This window comes from Pogona vitticeps, chromosome 1 (assembly GCF_051106095.1).
Source record: "Pogona vitticeps strain Pit_001003342236 chromosome 1, PviZW2.1, whole genome shotgun sequence".
NCBI lineage: Eukaryota > Metazoa > Chordata > Lepidosauria > Squamata > Agamidae > Pogona > Pogona vitticeps.
In genome coordinates, this window is record NC_135783.1 from 44990881 (window position 1) to 45015056 (window position 24176).

The window sequence follows — 24176 nt, forward strand, 5'->3', positions numbered from 1 at the left end:
GTATTTCCTTTTCTTTGGGATGGTTTTTGTTGCTGCCTCCTGGACAATGTTACAAGCCTCTATCCAAAGTTCTTCCGGCACTCTGTCCACCAAATCTAGTTCCTTAAATCCGTTCTTTACTTCCACTGTGTACTCATAGGGGATTTGGTTTAGATTATACCTGAGTGGCCCAGTGGTTTTTCCTACTCTCTTCAGTCTAAGCTTGAATATTGCTATGAGAAGCTGATGATCAGAGCCGCAGTCAGCTCCAGGTCTTGTTTTTGCTTACTGTATAGAGCTTCTCCATCTTTGGCTGCAGAGAATATAATCAATCTGATTTCGATATTGCCCATCTGGTGATTTCCATGTATAGAGTCACCTCTTGTGTTGTTGGAAAAGAGTGTTTGTGATGACCAGCTTATTCTCTTGACAAAACTCTATTAGCCTTTGTCCTGCTTCGTTCTGAACTCCAAGGCCAAACTTCCCTGTTGTTCCTTTTATCTCTTGGCTCCCTACTTTAGCATTCCAGTCCCCTAGAATGAGAAGAACATCTTTCTTTGGTGTCAGTTCTAGAAGGTGTTGTAAATCTTCATAAAATTGTTCAATTTCAGTCTCCTCAGCAGTGGTGGTTGGTGCATAAACTTGGATTATTGTGATGTTGAAAGGTCTGCCTTGGATTCGTATTGACATCATTCTATCATTTGTGAGATTGTATCCCATTACAGCTTTTCCCACTCTTTTGTTGACTATGAGAGCCACTCCATTCCTTCTACGGGATTCTTGCCCACAATAGTAGATATGATAATCATCTGAGCTGAATTCATCCATTCCTGTCCATTTTAGTTCACTGATGCCCAGGATGTCGATGTTTATTCTTGCCATCTCCTGTTTGACCACCTCCAGCTTCCCAAGGTTCATAGATCTTACATTCCAGGTTCCTATGCAGTATTTTTCTTTGCAGCATTGGATTTTCCTTTCACTTCCAGGCACGTCCACAGCTGAGCGTCCTTTCGGCTTTGGCCCAACCACTTCATTAGCTCTGGAGCTACTTGTACTTGCCCTCCGCTCTTCCTCAGTAGCATGTTGGACGCCTTCCGACCTGAGGGTTCCATCTTCCAGCATCATATCTTTTAGCCTTTTGTTTCTGATCATGGGGCATTCTTGGCAAAGATACTGGAGTGGCATTGCCAGTTCCTACTCCTATTGACTACTGAATATATATTACTGTATCTCTGTGAGTAATTTCAGTTCTAATTGACAGAAGGATATGTACAAACCTACTGGCCATTTCACATCATTCTCCACAGGGTAGCTATCCAGACTTCTATCTCCATTTTTAACGTTGGCATGGTTATGCTTGAAACTTAATTTCTTCCAGGCTGGGCAGGAGCCCAGACTTTCCTTCCCTGCCTCCTCTAGCAGCTGCCGCTCAAGGGCAGTGCTGTTAGAATCCCTTCCCTGCCTCCTTGCCTGAGTGGCCAGCTGCTGGAGGAGGCAGAGAAGGGAAGTCCAGGCTCCTGACTACTGAAAGATTATGCAATGGGGAGGGAAGGAGCAGTGTGTGCCGGCCAGTCAGGGGATGAGCTGGCAAGGAGAGGGGGAGGGAACACATGGCAGCTGTGCTACTGCACAAATAACTTATGATGTCATTTGACCATCTCTTGTCAGAAACAAATTTTGAATCTTGAAAATAATGTGATGAGAATGTATTTTAATTCTTATAGAATAGAGGCCAATGAAGAATTGAAACTCTACATTCTTCTGATTTCAGTTGGGCATTGAGCACACACATCATGATGCAGACAACATGAGTTGCCCCTACTGAAAAACCACATAGGATGGGTGCAGGCCTCTTCTCATTTTGGTCCAGTTTAATTCATTCAACTGAAGATACCTTTCAACTGATTGGCAGGATGGGGCAACGCTAAGACATGAAACATGTGATCAGTTTCCTAAAGAGATAATTAATAGATAACTGGGGAGGGGGGAGGGGGAATCCTTAGTACCTTCCTAGGTTGGTAGTAGAAGGGACAGACTAAAAATCAACAATTCACCAGCTAAAACCTAGACAAAGCTATGAATATATAAGAAAATTTTCAGAAAAACAAAAAACCAAATAGTGAGGATGAGTGATGAATGATTATCATTCTTGAAGTAAGAATTTCAGGCTGCAATTTAATATACATTTGTGCTGTAATGTTATAGTTATAGAACAAATAGAACATAATGTAGGCAGTTTATCAGTAGAGTTTTGGATTTGTTGTTTTATATAAATGTTTTGTAAGATAAATAATTAGAAGAATTAATCTGATTTGTATGGCTAAATAAAGGTCTTTCTCCATAATATTTTGAAACAAACTTTTTTTTTCAGAGTAACATCTTACATTCTCCTGTTTCCATCATTTAAGTTAAATACAGCTTTGAATTGTTCATCTTTCACTGAATGTTGTACATAGAACCATACTCCACTCAGAAAAAAAAATTATCGAACTTATTAAAATGCAAAGAAGCCATTGAACGGATTTTTGTGACTAAGTATCCTTCATTAATTATTGTTAAGGAAAGTGAATGAAGAAAGTGCCAAAGTAGGATTGCTGCTGAATGTTAAAAAGACAAAAAAAAATCATGACTACAGAAGAATTAAACAAGTTTAAAGTTGACAATGAAGGAATTGAAATATTTAGAGGTTTTGTAGACCTTGGTTCAATCATCAGTCCTAAAAGAGACAGCAGCCAAGAAATCAGAAGAAGATTGAGACGAGGAAGGGCAGCAATGAAGGAACAAGTAAAGATCATAAAGTGTAACAATGTGTCACTAGAGAACGAGATCAAGATCATCCACACTATTTTATTTCTAATCATCATTTTGAGAACTGGACAGCTAACAAACCTGACAAGAAAAGAAAAAGATTCATTTGAAATGAGATGCTGGAGGAGGGCTTTGCCAATACCCTGGATTGTCAGAAAGACAAACAAGTGAGTCCCAGATCAAATCAAACCTGAACTATCTCTGGAGGCAAAAATGTTGAAACTGAAGCTGTTCTTTATTGGGCACATGAAGAGAAGATAGGATTCTCTGGAAAAAACCAATAATGCTGGGAAAGGTGGAAGGCAGCAGGAAAAGAGGAAGGCCAATATGTGGTGGACTGACTCCCTAAAAAAGACCATGGGCTTGAGCAGGATGGCGGAAGACAAGAGATTCTGGAGAGCATTCATTCATAACGTCACCATAAATCAGAGGCAACTTGACAGCATATAATAACAACAATTATTTCTAACACAAACATAAACAGTCCTTTAATTGGCTCCAACATTACTGGTTACTTTTCATTATAAAATTAAAACATACTATTCAGTAAAACTCTCTTCTACTTTGCTTCCACTGGGATCAGTCCTTTTCAGTTTTGTAGTTAAGCAATGCATCCCTTTCAGAAATCTTTACTCCTGTTGTGACTTAGGTGACAGAATAACAACATGCAAACAGAAAAAAACTGGGCAATTCCAATCCCCAAAGTTTAACCATGTGTGGTTGTTGTGGGTTTTTCGGGCTCTTTGGCCGTGTTCTGAAGGTTGTTCTTCCTGACATTTTGCCAGTCTCTGTGGCCGGCATCTTCAGAGGACTGGAGTAGGAACTCTGTCCATGCTCTGTTGGTGTTTGTTGGATAGTATTTATAGCTGTGGGAATGGCTTTTTGTCTTTTTTCAGGAGATAGGGTGATTAGCATGATTTGTTTTGATGAGGGAGGGGGGAGAGGGGGAGAGGGAGAGATTATCTGTCACTGTGGTTGATAGGTGTCCTTAGCTGGTCTTTTTTGTTGTGAAATGGACTCTGGCCCTTGTGGCTGAGTAAGAATTCATTGATCTTTTGCAGGTTGTATTTTTCAGAAAAACCCACAACCACCATTAGATCCCAGCCGTGAAAGCCTTCGTGAAAACATGTGTGGTTCTTTTAGTCATGAGAAACATGGTTTTAAAATTGCATCAAGAACCTTATGTAATTATGAAGAAGAGAGAACATCTACCCTACCATGTACAGTATGTCTGTAAAGCAGCTCCTTGGATTGCCTACAGCTACAACAGTCTCTGCTGAGTCCTATCTTTCTTCAACCACCTTGCTGAACTCTAGGGTTTGTCTTGACATACAACTTGCTTCTCCTATTGCCCTCATAACCGAATGGGACAGAGATTTGACTTTTCACGTTTTGTTCTTCATCTTCATAGTCTCCTTGTGCTCAATCCTTGCAGCAAAAATGTCCTCATTCTGTCACCAGGTCTATTGCAGCCTCCTTCTCTCTCTTCTGTCCTTTCCTTTAGTAGGCTGGTACTATTGATTCTATGATCCACAGGCTGCATAAGTCACACTGATGAAAGATCCTTCCCAGTATCCTGAAGTATTCCCCTTTTCTCTTTTATTTTCTCCTGATTTAACCATATAGGACTCCCCACTCATCTCATGCATCATCACTTTCCCCTCATAAAGGAAAACCCACAAATTCTTTGACTTTACCTCAGTAGCTGCAGAGGTTTCCAGAGAAGCTGAGGCTAGAACATCTCAGGTCAAATGTTACTTTACATAAACACCACACCACCCAATTTCTTGATACTGTACTGTTTTGGCTGCTTTCAATTGTTCTTTCTTCACTTTTTTTGCAGGAAAAAGATCAGAACTGTTTCCAAAGTGCTCCTACAGATCCATGTGTGTGAGAGAGAAACAGCCGCCTAGTGTGGTCGAATCTGACCAGATAGGCGGGATAGAAATGAAATAAATAAATAAAATAATAAAATAAATAAATAGAGAGACTAAGCATGACTAAGGACAGCTGGGTTCAAATCGTCCACAGCTGTGCATGAGGGGTATCAATGGTAAAACAAGACTTGCACATTTTATGCCACTTTAAAACTCCATTAGAGTTAGCCATGGGTTGAAACTGACTTGATGGCAATATGGTGACCCTATTAGAGGTTTCAAGGTGCATCAGCTGTTCAAGGCATGGTTTTCCACTGCTATGCCCCAATGGGTTTTCAATGAGCAGGGATTTGAACTCAGGTCTCTTGACCACTAGCTTGTCCCTCTGACCATTTCATTCTTTCTCCTCCTCCTTGTTCTCATTATAGGTAAATATGGAAAGACAAAAAAAATTGGCTAAAAATCCATTTCTGTACAATTTTATGGTGCAAACCAGATAACATTATCATCTAGCACAAGCAATTTTTAACTGAAACTAATTGAAAGCTTCCTGTCTCCACCTCTGGTGGTGTCAACTTTTGAGCATTAAAGGCTTCCCCTCTTTCTGAGACTCCCAAAGACTTCCCAAGGGCAAAAGGAAATCCTCAGGATCTGAAGCACAGCAAGATAGGAAGCATTCAATTAGTTTAAGTTATGGTAAATATTATCAGTGCAGGATGATGACATAATTCAACATGTATCCCATTGCTTTATGCAAAAGGATCTTGCCCATTAACTATCTAAATCTGGTTCACAAACCTAAACAGAAGACTCACATAATCAATGGAATGTTGGTCAACAGCTATATAAGTCCCACCGATTCAGTGGGTCTACTCTAGTTTGGACTAGCAACTAGATTTAGGCTAAAAATTCACAGAAGGAAAAAAATCATAAATTTTGCTAACATTCAACCTCTTCTACTTTTTGAAATAATTTATTTTCATACTTTCCACTTCTAAAGTCCCTTGCCTTGGCTTCATGCATTGCCTATAAATGTTTTGATTTAGCCCACGCTGCACCATAGCCTTTATACTTTATTTAGGGGAGATAAAAATAATTTTCAGGAGAACTAACTGAATGTCATGCTACTTTACTGCTTCTACTTAAAATCGGTGCTCCCTAGGGATAGCCTGTATCATAAATAGTTTTGAAGTTCTTTCTGTACTAGAATACTGTAAACTATTGGAGTAACGTAGATACCGTGTGAAACATACGGGCTAGTAATAAACAAAACTAACAACAGTTATTCTGTTGCAATAAAACCTCACTGTTCTTTTCATTTTTAATTTCGTCTGAAATACCTGAAAGTGCCCTAAGCTGCTTGCCATGAAAGGGATATTTTCACAGTAATTGAAACATCACACACTATCCTCCATTTGAGGACGGCAGCAACATTAGCTGCATATTTTCTATTTAGGCAGAAAATCTTTGCCGTAATGGACAAGTTGACTCTGACATACACTTCTTCTGATTTAGTTCAACTGAAATCAGTGCAACTTACTTGTCAATATTAATTATGCAACTAATTTGTTAGTATTAATTGTACTGTATATAGTTATGCAGGGCCTAAATATTTTTGCAGCTCCGTAGACTCGATTTAATAATTACTAATATCTTTAAAATAGTGAAATCCAATTGGCATTTTTGAAAGTTCGTGTAGCATAGCGGAGAGAACACCTGACTAGGACTCAGAAGACCTGGGTTCAAATCATTCAGCCATGGAGACCTGGCAGGTAGCAAAAGCACACTATTCCTTGCACATCTTACATAATTCAAAAATTCTATTAGGATCACCGTAAATTGTAAATTATTTGATTATATATAACAAAAATGACAATAAGCATTTCATCCAGACTTTACAAACACCACATAGTCTGTACCACAGCACCCCAAGTTTTGAGAATGTTAGAAACAAATACCACAGCTCACTTCAGCGAGAATAAATTCTGTGTGGATAACGCAACCATGTTTACTGAGGACAGTTTTCAGAGAGACGGTTGTGTTAGTCTGTTTCAGCAAAAACAAAACAGAAATAGAAGTACAGTATTATAATAGTGAAGTGTAGTGTCTGAAGAAGTGAATTTTAATCCAAGAAAGCTCATACTGAAATAAACGTTTTCATCCTAAATGTGGCGACATTGTTCTGTTTTTGTTTTCAGCAAGAGCACTCAGCACAGCAGTCTTAAAAGTTCGTAGCCACTAGCGAACATAGCCCTAATCACAAGCAATATGCACAGGCATACCCCAACGCAGATGGTGCTGACAAGAACAGTTTGTACATTTCTGCATGCTTTATCAGTTACTTCTTGCCAACCTGGTGTTAAAATCATCATCCCAGTTATGACCAACCAAACTAGCCAGCCTGCCTGCCACACTGGGTTGCTAGAAGAAACATCATCATTCAACATCCTGCAAACAGCAACATACAGGCAGCAAATAAATGTTTGCAGGGTGGACTGCTTGTATAGGTTCATGCCTTCTGAACACAACGTTTATATGGCAAACCACAAGAAAAATACTTCAGCTTAACAGTCTTTGAGTTGAGAGATCTCTGAGCATCTGACCTGACCTCCCCCGCCTCAATATAAAAATTAGAAAACAGCAACTAAACAAATGCCTACCAAAGCATTTATTTAGTTTTCATCCCAGCCTCAGCCCTGCCTCCAAATTTTCAGATGCCTGGTTCCTTAGTCAACATGAAAATGCTGCATTTCTAGACAAAAGAGGCTCTTCATCTATATTGTCATATGGATTATTTCCTTTAGAAACTTTATTTTTCAAAACTAATCTTGATTAGAGTGTATGAAATTTTGTCACTGAATACAATTATCCTACTGATGGATCAATCAATCAATCGATTGATGGGTATGTCTATCTATCCACCCCACCCCACCACCAAATCCTTGTCTCTTAGTAGCCCCTGAGGATGAAAGAAAGCCCCAGGGCAGGAGAAAGGGTGGAACAGGGATGAGAACATCAACTCCTCTGGATACCAACTGCCTTCACCTTCTTTGCTTGGAAAAGCCAACTGCAGGCAGGCAGATTTGAGTATCGGCGGGGCGTTCAAATTCGTGCTAGTTTTAATGACCAAACGGAAGTGGGCAGAACCACCTACACCCGGCGCTCTTTCTTGGGGGGGGGGGGGCAAACGACGTAGGGCAAGAGCCACGGGGGTGGGGGTGGGGGTGGGGGCGACCCCTTGCCAGCAACGAAGGTCCGGGCCGGGAACCTGCAGCCTGGCAAGCTGCCTCCCACAGCTCGCCGTCCCCTTGCGGGCTGAGGGGAAGGAGGGCGCCCGTTCGCAGCTCCCACTCACCTGCTCCGCGGGAGCCCCTCCGCCTGTGGCCAGGAGCAAAGCCAGGGCGAGGCTCCTCCAGGGAGCCCGGAGTGCCGAGGACGGCGGCATGCCTGCCCCGAGGGAACACAGCCCACCCGGTGCCTGCCCGCGGGCGCGCCGTCCAAGCTGTCCCGGGTGGAAAAAGAAAACGGACGAGCCACCGCGGGAGTCGGGGCGGCCGGCGGGGCGACGGAGCTGGACGTCGCCTCGGCTGGCCTCGGTCTCGTCTCGTCTCGTCTCGCGCCCCGGGGCGGCGAGGGCACGAGGCCGCCTCCGCACAGAGCAGGCGAGAGCCCGAGAAAGAGGCGCGCCGGAGTTTCGGAGAACTTTGTGGCGCGTGGGGCTCGGCGGCATTTGTATGCCTGGCGGGTGGGGGGGATGGAGGGGGGGGAGTCGTCGCGCGGCACTCGGCCGGCGCGTGGGGATCGGCAGCCAATCGCTCCCGGACTCCGCGCCTGTGCTCGCCGCCAACCCGCGAACGCGGGCACCCTCGCCCCCCCCCTCCCCAGACAGACTGCAAGGCTCCCCCGCAAACGCTTCCCTGCGTGCGCGCGCGGGCGCAGCCGCGTCTTTCCTTCTCCCTTTCTTCCCCCCCACCCCCCACGCGCGCCGCCTCTACGTGATAACACGCGGTGCTCCCCCGTTCAGTACCTACCATCCCGCAGGTTAATGTTCACGGTGGCCCCTGCTTGGGGAGCGCACCTATGCAGACGTTGAAGAGAGAGCTTTCCTGCTTCCCCAAAACTGGGAATAGCTTTGCCTGTTGATTTCTGCTCATTCGTAGTGGGGAATGTTGGAGTGGGGGAGGGCAACTGTAGTAAGAGTTTACTAGTGAAGATGAATGGAAAGTGATGCTCAGTGTGGTGTAGTGTAGTGGATAAAGTTATGCACTCAGGAGGCCTGGGTTCGAATTCCCTCTCAGCCGCAGCAGCTCACTGAGGGGTGTGGAACTGTGTAAATGTTGTAAATTGTTATTTTCTATTAATTGTTTTTATTTTGCGTTTTGTGAGCCGCCCAGAGTAGACTATGTCCAAATGGGCGGCATATAAGCTCAATGAATGAATGAATGAGAAAACCATGCCTTAAACATCTCACTTACTTTGGAAGTCCTATTAGTTGGCGGTAACTTTGGGGGCATAGAACAACAACGAGTGGAAAGGATGTGTGACTTAAGAAATGGATAGTAATGTAAGTAAATTTTCATGAAATAAAATGAAGTGAAATGAAATAAAACTGTTCACTTTAACGATGCTGCAAAGTTTTTGTTATTGTTTGCGGCCCCTCTGTTGGGCAGCAATTTAGAAACAGCAAGCCTGTTAATTTCGCAATGTGCTTCCTTCATGCTATGGGCGACTATACCCTTTAATGAAGTTAGCAGTACATGTTACATATGTCTGCTTCGTAGTTGTTGTTGTTGTTTAGTCGTTTAGTCGTGTCCGACTCTTCGTGACCCCATGGACCAGAGCACGACAGGCCCTCCTGTCTTCCACTGCCTCCCGGAGCTGAGCCAAATTCATGTTGGTCACTTCGATGACACTATCCAACCATCTCATCCTCTGTCATCCCCTTCTCCTCTTGCCTCCACACTTTCCTAACATCAGGGTCTTTTCCAGGGAGTCTTCTCTTCTCATGAGATGGCCAAAGTATTGGAGCCTCAGCTTCAGGATCCGTCCTTCCAGTGAGCACTCAGGCTTGATTTCCTTTAGAAGCTTCAGAAACAAAAGGCTTGGTAGTTAGTCCCATAATATTCAGTTTGAGTTTACTGCCAGGCAAGTGGGAATAGGACAAGACTCCAACCTCTTTTATTCCACTCATCTGTTCCTTATTGATTGACTGACTGATTGACTGATTAGATTAATTGATTTTTGATTTTAGACTTCTGCACTGTACATCAGACTGGTGGTCACTCTGGGCAATAACACAACAATAAGGCAACTATAAAACAGACAATCCAAATTAAAGAACAAATAAAAATTAGTTTAAATTTAAAATTAGTTGAGTGGCTGTAGATATTAAACATACATTCAAAGAATGACGTGATTTAGAACAGGAGTCTCCAAAGTATGGCCCACGGGTCACATCTGGCCCACCTTGCCTTTTTAGCTGTCCCGCAGGCTCAGGTCCATTTTCTTCAGCCCGCACAGAATGGCAGTTGGTTAAGGGGATGTGAAGAAAACAATAACGGAAGACCTGGAAGGGGGAACTGCACAATGAGTCCCTGGTGGGGGTGAGTGGGGTTTCACTCTGCATGTGTGTGTGTTCCTTCAGCCCTCGAAAATGTGTAAAATAAATGATGTGGTCCTCATGCTGAAAGGTTTGGAGACCACTGATTTAGAAAGCCTGCTGAAATAAGAAAGTTTTTTAAAACTTCTTCAAAATCCCTAGGGAGGAGGCCAAGTGAATCTTGGGCGATCATACCTTCTCTGTAAAGGAAGAATGTTTGAGTCCTTTGTGGACCAAAAAGTTGGGCAGCCTCTGGTTTTCCTGAGCTTGTGGAACTTCAGCATCACCTCTATTCAGCATAGCCAATAATAGCTTTGGTACAGTGGTGGGATTCAGCAGGTTCGCACCAGTTCTACAGAACCGGTAGCTAATGTATTATTGGTTCTGCAGAACCGTTTGTTTGCTTGCTGAATCCCACCACTGCTTTGGTAGGCAGAATATTTGGGCTTCCTGCTTTGGAAAATATTCCATCCACCCCACATGCACACGAACAAACACAACTGTTGAGAGAAGTGTCTGTTTAGGCAAAAGACTGAATGTTTTTTCTCAAGATCTTTAGCACCTAGGATTATTTCAAAGTCATTCCATGAGCAGACAGAGAAGTGTCTAGACTTAGCTGAGCTGGCTTTCATTATCACCTCTTTCATTATCGCTGTTGTTCATTATCACCTAATATAACTTCTTCCACTGCACAGATCCTCAGCTTCTTTGTTATGTTCTCGTTAGGATGCCACAGAGTAGCAAGTATTGTACATTTCTCTTGCCTCCTAATACGGTTGATGAGCAGAATATGTGCTCTTCCATACAAGAATGCAGCTCAGGCACTTGTACATTTTCACTATGGGCTTCACATCATAATACTCCTGTTTTTTCATCAGGTTTGGCACGTTTAAAAGTGAATTAAAAATCTCCAACTAAATGAGGACACATTTTTTTCAGTCAGGTTTTTAAACCCGGTTTCAGGAGAGTTTTTAAAACACCCAGGAGAGGGTTATTTGTCTCAAATCAGTTCTGGTTGTGTTGTTTTAACCTGCTCTGGCATGTAGGTAAACGCAAAAGAAAAATATAAGAACATTATAAAAAAAGACAAAAATGTGGTGGTACCTTAAAGACTAACTGTTATATTTCAATGTGAGCTTTCATGGCTATGTCCACTCCCTCAGACATGTTTTGGCATATGTCCTTGTGCAGTGGTCACGAAATGAGAAGACTGGTGATCACCAGATAATTAAGAAAGCAATTAGTCTTAGAGAGAGATGTTAAAGAAGTCAGTCACACACAGAGATGTCTGCCAGCAGAGTCCTCCACGCACACCACTCCATACACCAACTCTGGGCAACACCCCCAGGAGGACTCCCTTTTATTAACCTTACATATTGTTGATAGTATACAGATAGTTGACAGAATTCAGATAGGGTACTGGTTACATAATGCCAATTAGGATAGGCTTAAAAGAGCCTTTGAAATTAGCTCTCTATCGCTATGAGAAAGAGGAAGGATGTGTAGCCGTTCTTCCCTCAGAAGCAGCCGCATCACATCCAGGAGAGTGTGCTCTACACTGAAGAACAGACAACAGCTTAGCAACCTTGGAGAGACCCCCCCATCTTTGTCTGTGCTGTGGGAAATAGCGTCCTAGCGGAGCTGCAAGGTTTGCTGAATTTGGCGTTCTAAATGCATCAGGTTTCTGAACTCTTCTGTTGCTCCCCCCACGTTTCTATTTTAGGACTGCATTGATCTAATGTTATGCCATTTGAAAACTTATATTACAAATTAAATATTTTTAAATGTGACTCAGACCAAACATGGCAATTCTTAAAGGACAGCCTAAACAGCTGTTAGAGTAGATGTGGTCTGTGTTATAGGGCTGCTGGTACTGACTTTGCTGAATAAAAGCTGCTGAGGTAGGCAAACACCACCCTAAGAAAAATGCAAGGTGTGATTGAGGTGAACAATTAAGTTTCTTTATTTTGTTTAAAATATTGTTATCCTGCCTTTCTCCTTAAAAAGGACCCAAGGCAGGTTAGATCAAGTTCCTGGTACACAAGAAAAATTGGGGAAACTGGGACACAGAGCTCCAAAGACTATATGTTAAACTATATGTTTAATGATAAGCAAGTAGAGAAGAGAAAACAAAGGTGTTGTTTGTTGTATAATTATGAACTTTAGTTTCATAATTAATGTCAGGTTTTCCTCGCGGAAATCACGGAATTAGCAGAGTGTAAGGCGGCTCAGGCAGTCCAGCAATAAAACACACGCAGTCCGGCAGCATTTCGTGCAGCATAGTGTATTTACAGCAGTCTACAGCAGCATGGCAGGCATATGTGATCTCCAACCAGGTGAAGATAATACTGACTGTACAGGTCTACATATATACATTTGTACAACCAATCAGGTTACAGATTACCTCATAGCATTACATCAGCTCTAGGTTGCATCAGCTTGGGTTACATCATCCTTGCTGAGTCACCCTGACTCATTCTCAACACACCTGACAGTTATGATTGCTCATTACAGCACTTTATTCTGGTCAGGCCTATAATTTATTCTTGACAATAATAATTAAGTTTGTAAAAGGAGTATAAAAATCATATAATATTCTGTAGTATTAAGGAATACAATATGCATATGTATTGTACTGTCCCAATTGTATTGTATCGTCAGTAGATGCCATTCTAGTCAGTTCTGCTTAAGGAAGGGGGAATTTTGTTCTGACTTTGAAATGGGCAGGCACTGGGCTCTTCAAGAACTGGACTTCACTGTGTCTTACTATTGCTTCACTACTTTAGCTTCTCATGGACTGAGTCTACACTCAAAGTCAAATGAAAGACATTTCAGTTCAGATCAGATCCCTTTGAGGAAGCACTGGTTTCAATGGTTAAAGCTTCCTTATGATGCGAGCTGTAAATCAAGAGAGGGTTATGACATGATGTGTGCCCTAGAGAAATACGTTCAGTATTTTCAGAGACAAGTAGTAAAAACACCTACCAGTTCTCAGTGTTTATATTAGGTTTCAGAAGCTGCTTTAGACTGAAGAAACATCACAAGGAAGAGAGGATCAACCTGATTTCACAGGGGGGAAGCTCCTGCATTGGATTTCCAGTATAATGCAGGGAAAATCACCATCGGATATATATCACCAGCATCAGGGCTGTCAGAACCTGGCAGAAAATTTTTGTTGTTATAGAACCGCTCCCTCCACTTCTCCAGGGCAAAAGGAAGCTCCAAGGAGGCTTGAAAAACTGAAAGGATGAGATAGGAAGCTTTCAGTTAATCTAAACTAATTATTTCTGGTGCTGGATCTGTTTTATGTCTGTGTAACTTTATACAACAGGATAATGCCCAATGTCTGGTTTGATCCTGAGTCTAGTTGCTCTTGAATTTGTCTAAAATGACAACCGGGGGGGGGGGATTCTATGTCTCAGCATCAGAAGAGTTTATAAGATACAGAAGTGTATTATTATTATGTATTACATATCTGCCATTCATCCTTCAAGAAGTTAAAAACAGTTTATGTGGATCTTGCCCACACCACAACTAAACAGGTACATAGTTAATTAGCTTTAATAAAATAATAAATCTATTCTTTGGCTATTCTCTGCCACAACATGTTTTGAACTAATCACAACCCCATCTAGAAAGATTAGCTAGAAATGCTACATTTTAATTATGGCTATCAAATAGCCATTATCAAATAGCAGAAAGCAATTTCAAGTTAGTTTTCCTTAATGGCTGGGCACTTAACAGGGCACTTACCTCTAGGTGCAAGGATAAGGCCTAGTAATTAACAGACAGTAGGAGTCAATGATTGAGGGCATTTGAACTATGGTAGGAGTGTGCTTCCCTAGCACTTAGTTTTTGCAAGTGGCCAAAAACATTGACTTCCCACATAACAAACAATGTAAGGATAAATATAATGTAACTGCAAAGATTGAGAAGGGTTATTATGAAATGTATTGCCTTGTTTGTGTAAATGTAAATTAAAAGTTGGCAAAAGGCAATCTGAACATTTAGGTCTCATCTCATTAAACTAGGCATGTGGTTACTTATCTACTGTTAAAGGCAGTGAGAATTTGACTGGACGCTACTCATGGAAATCTGAAAAAAGCTGGGACCTGGTTGTAATTTATTTTAAGAAATGTTATCCAATACATTGAGCCTTTGGGGGCAGCAGCAATATTTTCCCCCTTGAATAGATTAGTTCAGCATTCCAGTAATTGTGTTTAGTCATTTAGTCGTGTCCGACTCTTCGTGACCCCATGGACCAGAGCACGCCAGGCCCTCCTGTCTTCTACTGCCTCCCGGAGTTGTGTCAGGTTCATGTTGGTTGCTTCGCAGACACTGTCCAGCCATCTCATCCTCGGTCGTCCCCTTCTCCTCTTGCCGTCCAACCTTCCCAACATCAAGGTCTTTTCCAAGGACTCTTTTCTTCTCATGAGATGGCCAAAGTACTGGAGCCTCAGCTTCAGGATCTGTCCTTCCAGTGAGCACTCAGGGTTGATTTCCTTTAGAACTGATAGGTTTGTTCTCCTTGCAATAATTAATTGCAAGGAGAACAGTAATTGCAATTCCAGTAATTAATGGCAAGCAAAAGACATTGCTTTGGCCTGGACCTGACACTGGAAAAGTTCCTTTTTTGCTGCAAAACAACTGGCACAGCAGTTTCTAGCAAAGACGTACAGTATGTGTAAAACAAATCGACTAACACACAAGTAGATGTTCAAAATAACTCTGTTCGATAATGAATGCCATCTTAAAATCAGATTACTCTGACCATGCCATTGCATTCAGCTGAATCAGGTCACTAGATTAATTTTGTATAACAGTCTTTCTTGCGTTTCTGTGTGGGGCTGTATATGATGATTTATAAAGTCCAGAGGACAAGCACTGGACGTGTTCAGATATGACTTCACAAGCCAGGGACTATGAAGTCAGTGTGGATGCCATTCAAACTCCTTTGTTCTCCCAGTTTTTATTACAGCTGACTTAAATGCAGGGACCTTAACTTCTCTGTTGTATCCGAAAGAAGGACTCTGCCTTAATGTCAGTTAGCAAGTCAGGATAATAATCATGAGCAGATCAAAGAGGAACAAGATCCTGTATTATAGCCTGATTTGCTAACCAAAATTGAATGTTGTTTGGCAGTAACATTAACTCTGACTTAATGCGAGCCAGGTTCTCTGGATCAAAGCAGGTGGGTGGGTGTTGGATGAAGCCAGGAGTAATGAGCCATGGTACTCAGGACAAGCACCTAAATGTGCCTAGCACTTTAAGATAAATTTGTAGGCAGAGCATGAGAAACAGCCATGCTGAATGCAGGGACCTCTAGTCAAAAAAGCAAAAAGCTTTCTAATTACTGTTCATGTCTTGCTCACAAGCAGGAAGAAGTAGATACATTAGCCTTTTCTATTGCCTCCTCCTACAGTGATGTGTGAAGTGGGACTTGTGAATCTCAAATACATGAGTGCTGAAGGTAATGAAGGAAACGGGGAGATGACTAGAATGCAGGTGAGAACAATTGATCTTGAATCCACTTGAACATGAGTAAGAACTTCTTATCAGGTATGTATACCCTTTGGTGATACTGGATGTACATAAGCAATTTTAGTACCATGTTTCCCTGAAAATAAGACAGGGTCTTATATTAATTTTTGCTCCAAAAATGCATTAGGGCTTATTTTCAGGGGATATTTTATTTTACAGTCATGTCATCTTCTTCTGGTTGTTGCACAATGCAGCACAATGGTGGAGGGCGGGTTTCACTTAACTAGGGCTTATTTTTGAGGTAGGGCTTATATTACGAGCATCCTGAAAAATCATACTAGGGCTTATTTTCAGGGACATGGTAGGATATAGGCACCTAATCAAGTTTAATGGGCTACCTGTTTACTTGCTTCTTCCAGTTTATTACACATAGCATGAAGAAGGTGATTGGAAGGGTCCAGGAGTTCATAAATGCTTTCTTACAAGAAGGGGTGATCAAGTCTCCTTTTAAAAAAAAATGGTAGCAGGACCACTTCTTAAAAAATATTTCTGGACCTAGAAAATCTAAATAATTATAGGTTAAGGGCTAACATCTTATTTGTTTGTTTGTTTGTTTGTTTGTTTATATCCTGCCTATCTAGTCAGCTCAGGACCACTCTAGGCAGCATCTCCTCTTGGGCAAGGAGATTCAGCAGATGGTAGCTAGTCAGATCCAGCGACCTTTGAGTGAAACAGATTTTCTAAAACAATTTCAACTTTGCTAAGTCTGGTTCTGACACTGAAATTAACATGATCACATTGTGGCATGACTTTTGCAATCAAATAAATTAGGATATTGTGACTGGGATGAATTTACTGGATCTCTTAGCAGGCTGCAATAACAGCAGCTGTAGAATTTTTCTGGAGAAATTGTTTGAGTTGCAGGTGGGTGGGACAGCTTTGCAGTGGTTATCCTCACACTTGGATGGTGATTTCTAGAAGACCGTGCTGGCAGATTTCTGTTTGATACCATGACATTTAGACCTTGAGATTCTGCAAGGCTCCATTCTGTCTCCTATAATAAATAAATACTATTTAACAGGTATAGGAAACCACTGGGGAACGTTGTGGCACAGTAGTTAAATTGTAGTATTGTAGCCAAAACTCTGCTCGCAATCAGCATGGAATCTCAACAGATTCTGGTAGTAAGCTTGAGGTTTCCTCAGCCTTCCATCCATTGGTGTGGCAGGCAATGTGTACCCTGTATAATTAAATTGTAAATCACCCTGAGAGTGCTTTAACCACTACAGGTTTGTATAAGCAACACATGTTGCTTTTTTTGCTGAGTGAGCTTATCTGAAGATTTTGGATATACTGCCATCAGTATGTGGAATGCATGCAACACTATCTGTTTTTTTAATCAGATCCAAGTGCTGCAATGGAAGTGAAATGGATTGGATGTGATTCAAACCAGTTGAACCTTAATCCTATAAGAAACCCCAAAGGGTGGGGGAGGGAGAGGTTTGTCTTAAAGTAAAAAGCTATGGTTTTAGCTAGACACCCAAAAAGCAGAATCTGACATCTTGCATTCTGCTGTTGCTGTGCTGATCAAAGTTTGTAAGTCTGTCTTCTTATTTCTTGGTTGCCACCTCTATTAAGACTAATGGTTTGAACCAAGGTATGGAGTATATTTAACAATTTTGATTTCTTCATTCTTCAAGAAGTTACATAATTCTTCTGTAAGTATTGTTAACTTAAAAATTAACTGTAATCCTGTTTTCACACTTATTTTGTTAAAATCCTCAACAGTCTTTTCAAGTCATTGCTATTTTCTGGTATTTAGGGTTTATATGCCAGGGATCCACTGGAGTGTGCTGGATTGGGCTAAATTATAATTGTGTTCTGACTTATGGCAACCCTTTTCAGGGTTTTCTAGGCAGAGAGTATTCAGAAGTAGTAGAGATCACTCCCTTCTTCTGGGAACATCCTGGGAATGTACAGCCTGCCCAAGGCCACATAGGCTGGCTATTCTAGGATGCACAGTGGGGAATTGAACTCCCAACCTCTGGTTCTACAACCAGATACTTAATTCTGGGATAAATAGGGCTATTTAGTATTGATAAAGGTCTGTTATACCATTTGGGGTGATCCCTGCATCCAAATGGTATGTACACCTCTAGCAACCTACTTGGTCTGCCTCCCGTGTGAAAAAAAAATCATCCTCCTTGCCCCCTCCCCCCTTTTCCAGCTACTGGGAAGAAGTTTACAACTTTAAAAACTTTTTCTATTCAGCACTGACATAATGGAATTTTTTAAAAGTTTCCTTCTTCTACCCCTTCAGAGAAAGTTTTTAATATCCCAGTATTATAATGTGGCTAAGCTGTCTTCTTAAGCTACTTCACAATATTGAAAAATTGAAGGCAGAAAGGAAATGCAAAGCTGCAAGTTCTGCTTTGGTTCATTTGCAGTGATCAAACAGAACAATTATACTTACACCAAAAATGACAGTAGCCCCTAATAGGTGTTTACAAACTGGTTCACTCTAGAAATTATGTTTTATGATCTCTGACAAAGTATACCAGCCCATCCCCACAACAGACCAACAGTGGGACAAATGTCATCTTCATATCTTACATATAGCATCACTTGTAAAGCTGCATAAAGATAGCAGACAGACAGACAGATAGACAGATATCACCTTAATCTTGCATAAAAGATACATGACTTAATTATTTCTGCATTTCACAGGTCATCATCATATATTGTATAGATCATCCTAAGGTTCACAGAGGCCAGCAAGAATTCCACATAACAAAATCAATCAAAAGGAGGATTGGAAAAGAGCATGAATGGCTCTTGATCCATAGTCTTCTTTCTCTATTGAAGTTACACTGGCAAACGTTTTCAATTTCTTTTTTGAAGGAGTGAAAATGACATATTCTTTTTCACTGTGGCTTCTCTGTTTCTACATTATAATCAAGGAGTGTTGACATTCTGCGACAGTTTTCTCTGTTGTTTCCATTATTTAGAGTGATTGTTGAGTATGGTTTAAATTAAATGTTGTAAATCTCTTTTATTATCATTTACAAGTTTGAGAACTCGAGTTGCTAGGTCTCAGGGCAGTGATTAAAGTCTCAGGAAATTGTCATCCCTCTCTGGTTCGCTTGGATGGAAGACAAATCCTAGGGCAGTATTGTTGGAGAAGAATTTTATTTGTTTGTGATGCAGCTTCGAAGCAGGGGCACACGTCTCTCCCAGCTGGCTCCAGGGCCACTGGCTCTGCAGGAAGGCATTTGTATGTGTGTAACACTTGCACAAGGTCAGCACACTAGAAAGTCAGGAGAGGAGAGGAGAGGACTGGGATTATAGTATGTAACTGCACTTGGGCCATGTTGTGCCATTTGGAGCAAGGCAAGTACGTAGTAGAGTGCCTTGTGCCTGTTTCCAAACTCTTACAAGCCAAAATCAGTTCCAGTTCCAATCCCAACACTTCCTGCCCCACTTCTCTGATACGAGAAAGGATGATTTCCTGGTCTCAGGTTTGGGAGATCTCTGGAAATGAGATTTGCTGTTCTGTAAAAAACCATTTTTGGTTAAAGTTATTTTCCAATTTCTGTACCTATCTGTAAGTCCTCAATTCACTGCTGATCCTTCTTTACTGGAGAAAACAAAGGATTACATTGGGTCAGGTATAGAGGAAGACAATGTCACTTGATACTTCCTGCCTGAACTTGCATCTGTAAAGAAACTACACATTTACCTTCATTTAATAAAGAGGAAAGTGCCACCTGTGACCTCAAAAGAGGTGACAGCCTTGAAGGGTATCCGTCCAGATGACTTGATACTATGGGGAAATTTGTGCTCTACGTCTGAAAAGCATTTTACATTAGGTGCTTAGCTATCATTTCTTCGTTGTCTACCATTTATCAGCATACTTAGGAACATCAGGAAAAACTTTCTTAAATGTACTGATAAATGGTAGTTCATTGGGGTTCCCAGGGTACTTGATATCCTTTTAATAACCATATGGGGGAAAAAGATCTTCCTGGGGAATTTCTAAATATTAGCCATAGTAGACAGATGTGTTTCAATTCATTTCTTGAAGAGACAATTGGAAACAGAAAGAGGGGACTCTTGAGATCACTAAATATTATTAATAACTTACTTAGGAACCAAGACTTATGAGCTATGGTACACATTACTTTAAGCTGTTGAAGCAAATAATTTAGCCAACTGAAATATCTTCTTATGAAATAAAGTAGGAACATCTTCTTTTAATAGATAGGTAGTGACTGCCTGGTAAGTGTTACAATCCTGTGTTCCACAGATAAATGTGAGACCTGCAACAAAATGTCACCATGTGAAGTACTGATTTCTAGGGTGTCAAGAAATTAGCAGTGCCCTCTTCCACGGAAGTCCATTCTATCCCCCTTTCCTCCTCCTGGCTTTCTGATTCACCGCTCCAAAGACCACTCAGCATTCTGTTACCCACTGAGCATACTTGGTCCATACTAGTGGTTCCCAAGTCATCCATAGACTTTTTAATATTTTGTACATCTGCAAATCTCGGGGTTCCCCAGACATGCGGATACTTCATTCCATTCTATGGGTGATGTTAGTTTAGTTACATAAAATCTAGGGGAATTGAGCTTGTTTTTAGAACATATAACAATATTCCAGATCTTCAAGGAGTTAAATGTTATAAAGTACTGTCACAAGCATTAGCAGCCTGTAACATCAACCAATATTCATTCTTACAACTTAAATCTAGAACTTAGGCTATGCATGGCAAACTGGACCTTGTGTATTTATCTCTAAGGTGAATGGCTTTGTCAGCAAATATTCATAAGGCACCTGTAGGACTTGCTTGAACATCATGACATCAAAATTAAGCGGATATGAAAATTTCCTGAATCGCACAGAAAAGTTATTCAACAACTACCAAAAGCATGTAAAATGTCTTTATTGGTTCAACTGCTTAGCCTTTGATCTTCTATAAGCAGACCTGGAAGTTTTTTTTTTCCTGAAAAGAAATTTTGAGTCTGATAATTGGAACACATTACCCAGTAAAATTATATTCCAGCAACAACTATGATCTTGTATACATTGCTGTATTTTTACATATTTTTTAAACCAGTGTTTCTTTCATTTAATTTAGCTTAATACCATTGACTTGAATAGAAGTAAATGTGTTAGAACATGTTGTTCTAGTTAATGGTTTCCAGTGTCCTTTTGAAAACAACACCGATCTACAATTCAATTTTATATTGCCTTAATATTTATATCCATTCCATAGGTTCTGATAGTCAGCTCAATTTGCAAACCAGTGAAAACAGAATTTCCAGGTTTTGGCCAGTTTAGTTCTAATCACCTCCACAATGACTGGGCCATTAGATCTAATGCTGTAGCACAGCTTGGAAGGCAACTGAATTATTAAGTTCTTTTTAAAAAAAAGACAGGCAGAAAGGAGGATTTTTTTTAAAAAAAAAAACACCCCAAACTCAGAGCTTTTGACACAGAAATATTTAATATACCTTTTCGTATCCAGAATAACAGAATAAAACTGTGGAAGATAGAATTGCTGGAAGTCAATAAAGCAAATGGAAATTGCTGTGTGTGTGGGGAGGGGGGGAGAAAAATATATAATAAGAAAAAAATCAATTTCTGAATCACGCTTAAAATTATATCTTATATTCTCGTGTTTTTATTCTGTTCCAATAATCAGAATTTATTTGATGTCACACAGGAGAGCCACCCCTCTGAGTATCCAGTGGTCTGGAGATACAGTTGTTCTTAGGTAGATTGCAGTAATATAAGTCAAATCAGTTCTCCTTGGCTTCTTGTAAATAGGACAAACATACAGTTTAGGATCTCTTGGACCAGTTGTATTAATTGCAAATATATGCACAACAGGGAGTGTGGTGAAAAGAATCTTTGGTGTAGATTCAGTGAGTTTATTGTTACGTCTATCCCATCCAGCTCCATCCAAGTATAATCCATAAATATATACCCCTTCCTGTGTGAAAAGAGCAGATGTTTATTATGCATAGAAAAGTGTCTGTTCTAAAATTACAAGATGACTTGTTTGACATGGACTATTCAACATAAGATATGGTACAATTTGTAAAGTTTGCAATAGTAAAGAAATTTGATCTATAAAGCTTCTGAAATTGCACTAAGTAGGAATGAAAAATGTTTGAATATTGAGTTGCACAAAAAGAAACAAGCAATTTTGAAACTAACAAGATAGATGGACAGAGAGGCCTTCCAATAGATTATATTATCACAATTGTGGGATTAGATTAAAAATACATTAATATAATTTTAGGGCACAGTGCCAGAGACCACAGAATGTTATATCCCCAGAGAAGCGTCCCTATTGCAGCAGCATAAACATAATCCACTGTGCTCCTGGGGTCCTGATGGGGTAGGGGGTACATCAGTGTGTGTGGGTGTAAATGAGATGATCATTTCATCCATGATTAGAATTTTTAAAGTAAATACTATGTTAATATTTTCATTAGCATTTAAAGAAGTATTCAAAATAGACATAAAGTATAAGTCACTTCAGAATTTCTACAGCTTGGATAGTTACTTCTAAAAAGTAATTGCAGAAGAAGCCAAACCCTGTATTACTGTGTAGGAATGTGTATTTTTGACATATACTGAAATTCCCCTTCCTTTTCTATTATTTATGTTCTTTTCTCAACAAATGATACCCTTCTATTGCCGTATTCCAGTCATGGGAGTCATCCCACTAAGTTTCAGTTATTTGTATCAAGTCATATTTACCCTCCTGAACTGGGATTTCCAGTTCTTCTCCTTTGTTTCCCATTTCATCTCCCTCTATCAATTAAACACTTCCCCTGATCCTCTGTGAAGGATTAGGGGAAGTGAAATGTTATTTCTTACTGTCTCCTAGATCATTGCTGAAGTGATTAATCACTTATCTTTAAAAAAAAATCCTTTGCCTGTGTGAATTGCCAGTCAAGAAGTTGTCCACAGCCACAGAGGTGCCTTCAAAGTAGATGGGGGAGAGGGACAGAGGGGGAGGGGGAGCTTCAGCTTTTTTATCTGAACTTTTGCCTCAGCAGGTTATAAATAGACCTGTGTTGTAGATGCTCTGTCGAAGAAGGATACTTGGCGAGTTGCATAGAGAGAGGGAGAAGTGAGAGCTGCAGGCAGTTTCTCAATTGGCAATACACAGGCCGGCAAAGATTTTTCCCCCCAAATTAACAGAAGTGATGCATTGCTTCAATAATGATCTAGCAGATGTAAATAATAATAATAATAATTTTACTGCCCCACACCATCCGCAGACAATCAGGGGAAATATTCAATTTCCAATATCCTGAAGCAGCTCATAAAACACTTCAGGGTACCCAAAATTGACCAGAAATAAGAGCAAGGCTCAAATTAGTCTTTTCCAAGTGATCACACTCACTGGGAAATGACTTTACTTCAGCCTTGGAACCGGCACTAAAATAGTAGGGGTCCAAAAGGTGTGAGGTGGCTCTTAAAGGAGACGGATGGATCGATGTAAAGGGAAGCACTTGTGAACACTGTACCAGCAGCAATCTATACAGTATATCAATTTGTATGCCAGTGTAGACAGGCTCTTAATTAGCATCCTAAAGACTGAGAGGGATGGTCCCTGGCAAACTTCTGTAGGAAGTGGTCGTTGTGGGTTTTCCGGGCTGTTTGGCCGTGTTCGTAAAGTTAAGTTCTGTAGGAAGCTTATTCCAGATGGAAATTATAATCACAAGGTCATTGTTACTGGGGAAAGGAGTTAAATACTAGGCATTTGCATACAGTGACTTCCAAGTTCTGCATCTGTCATACATACTGGAGGAGCTACTGTGATTTCTTCTTTAATTTGTTTCAGAACTTCATTATGTATAGTTACTGTATCCAGTGCCCATCCCTTGTGTGCTCGAGTTACTTCTTGTCTCATTGCTGTCAGGAACCCTTTTGAAATGAATAGAAAACAAGGCAACTTGAATACAGCTTATCTTATTATCTGCCTTCAAACAGCAGTGTCTTGATATGGGACAAGTAAGAAGACTTCAGAAAAATAAACTATAGAGTACAGACATAGCTATTGATAAGGCTTGGAAAAGTTGATATCTTTGGCTATAACTCCAAAGATCTATGATGGATGGGGGATTCTTGGAGTTTTGGTCCCCCAAAGGGCAGAGGTTCTAAATAACTGAAGGTTGTAATAATAATGATGGCTTTATTATACTACAGATTATGAATAGGTGGGAGCAATACAAATACTGGTAGACTGGAATGCCATTTATATTTACTAAACTTAAATTGCTTGAAGGTACACAACTTATTTTGTTTGGGTTTCAAAACAATTGCTCTAAATTGGACATAATGCAGTGAGAAAAGCTGCAATTTGGGAAGAACTGCATACACTTTTATGTGTATGTGCCAAAACAGGGTGC

General features: G+C 40.6%; 2 protein-coding genes across 3 annotated transcripts in view; both read right to left on the reverse strand.

Moving 5' to 3' along the window:
- The window catches only part of GLP1R (glucagon like peptide 1 receptor), a 142388-nt gene extending 133930 nt beyond the window's left edge, over window positions 1-8458 (reverse strand). For both annotated transcript variants that reach the window (XM_078383033.1, XM_072991507.2), the window contains exon 1: window positions 8020-8458. In XM_078383033.1, the coding sequence (XP_078239159.1) occupies window positions 8020-8394 (375 nt within the window). In that variant the 5' untranslated portion in view covers window positions 8395-8458. The remainder of the gene's footprint in view (window positions 1-8019) is intronic.
- A 10851-nt stretch (window positions 8459-19309) lies between these two features.
- DNAH8 (dynein axonemal heavy chain 8) overlaps window positions 19310-24176 on the reverse strand; it is a 143813-nt gene continuing 138946 nt past the window's right edge. Inside the window, exons 88-89 of the mRNA XM_072994358.2 lie at window positions 23570-23691; window positions 19310-21739 (exon numbers count right to left, since the gene is read on the reverse strand). Coding sequence (XP_072850459.2) covers window positions 21452-21739; window positions 23570-23691 — 410 coding nt within the window. The 3' untranslated portion in view covers window positions 19310-21451. The remainder of the gene's footprint in view (window positions 21740-23569; window positions 23692-24176) is intronic.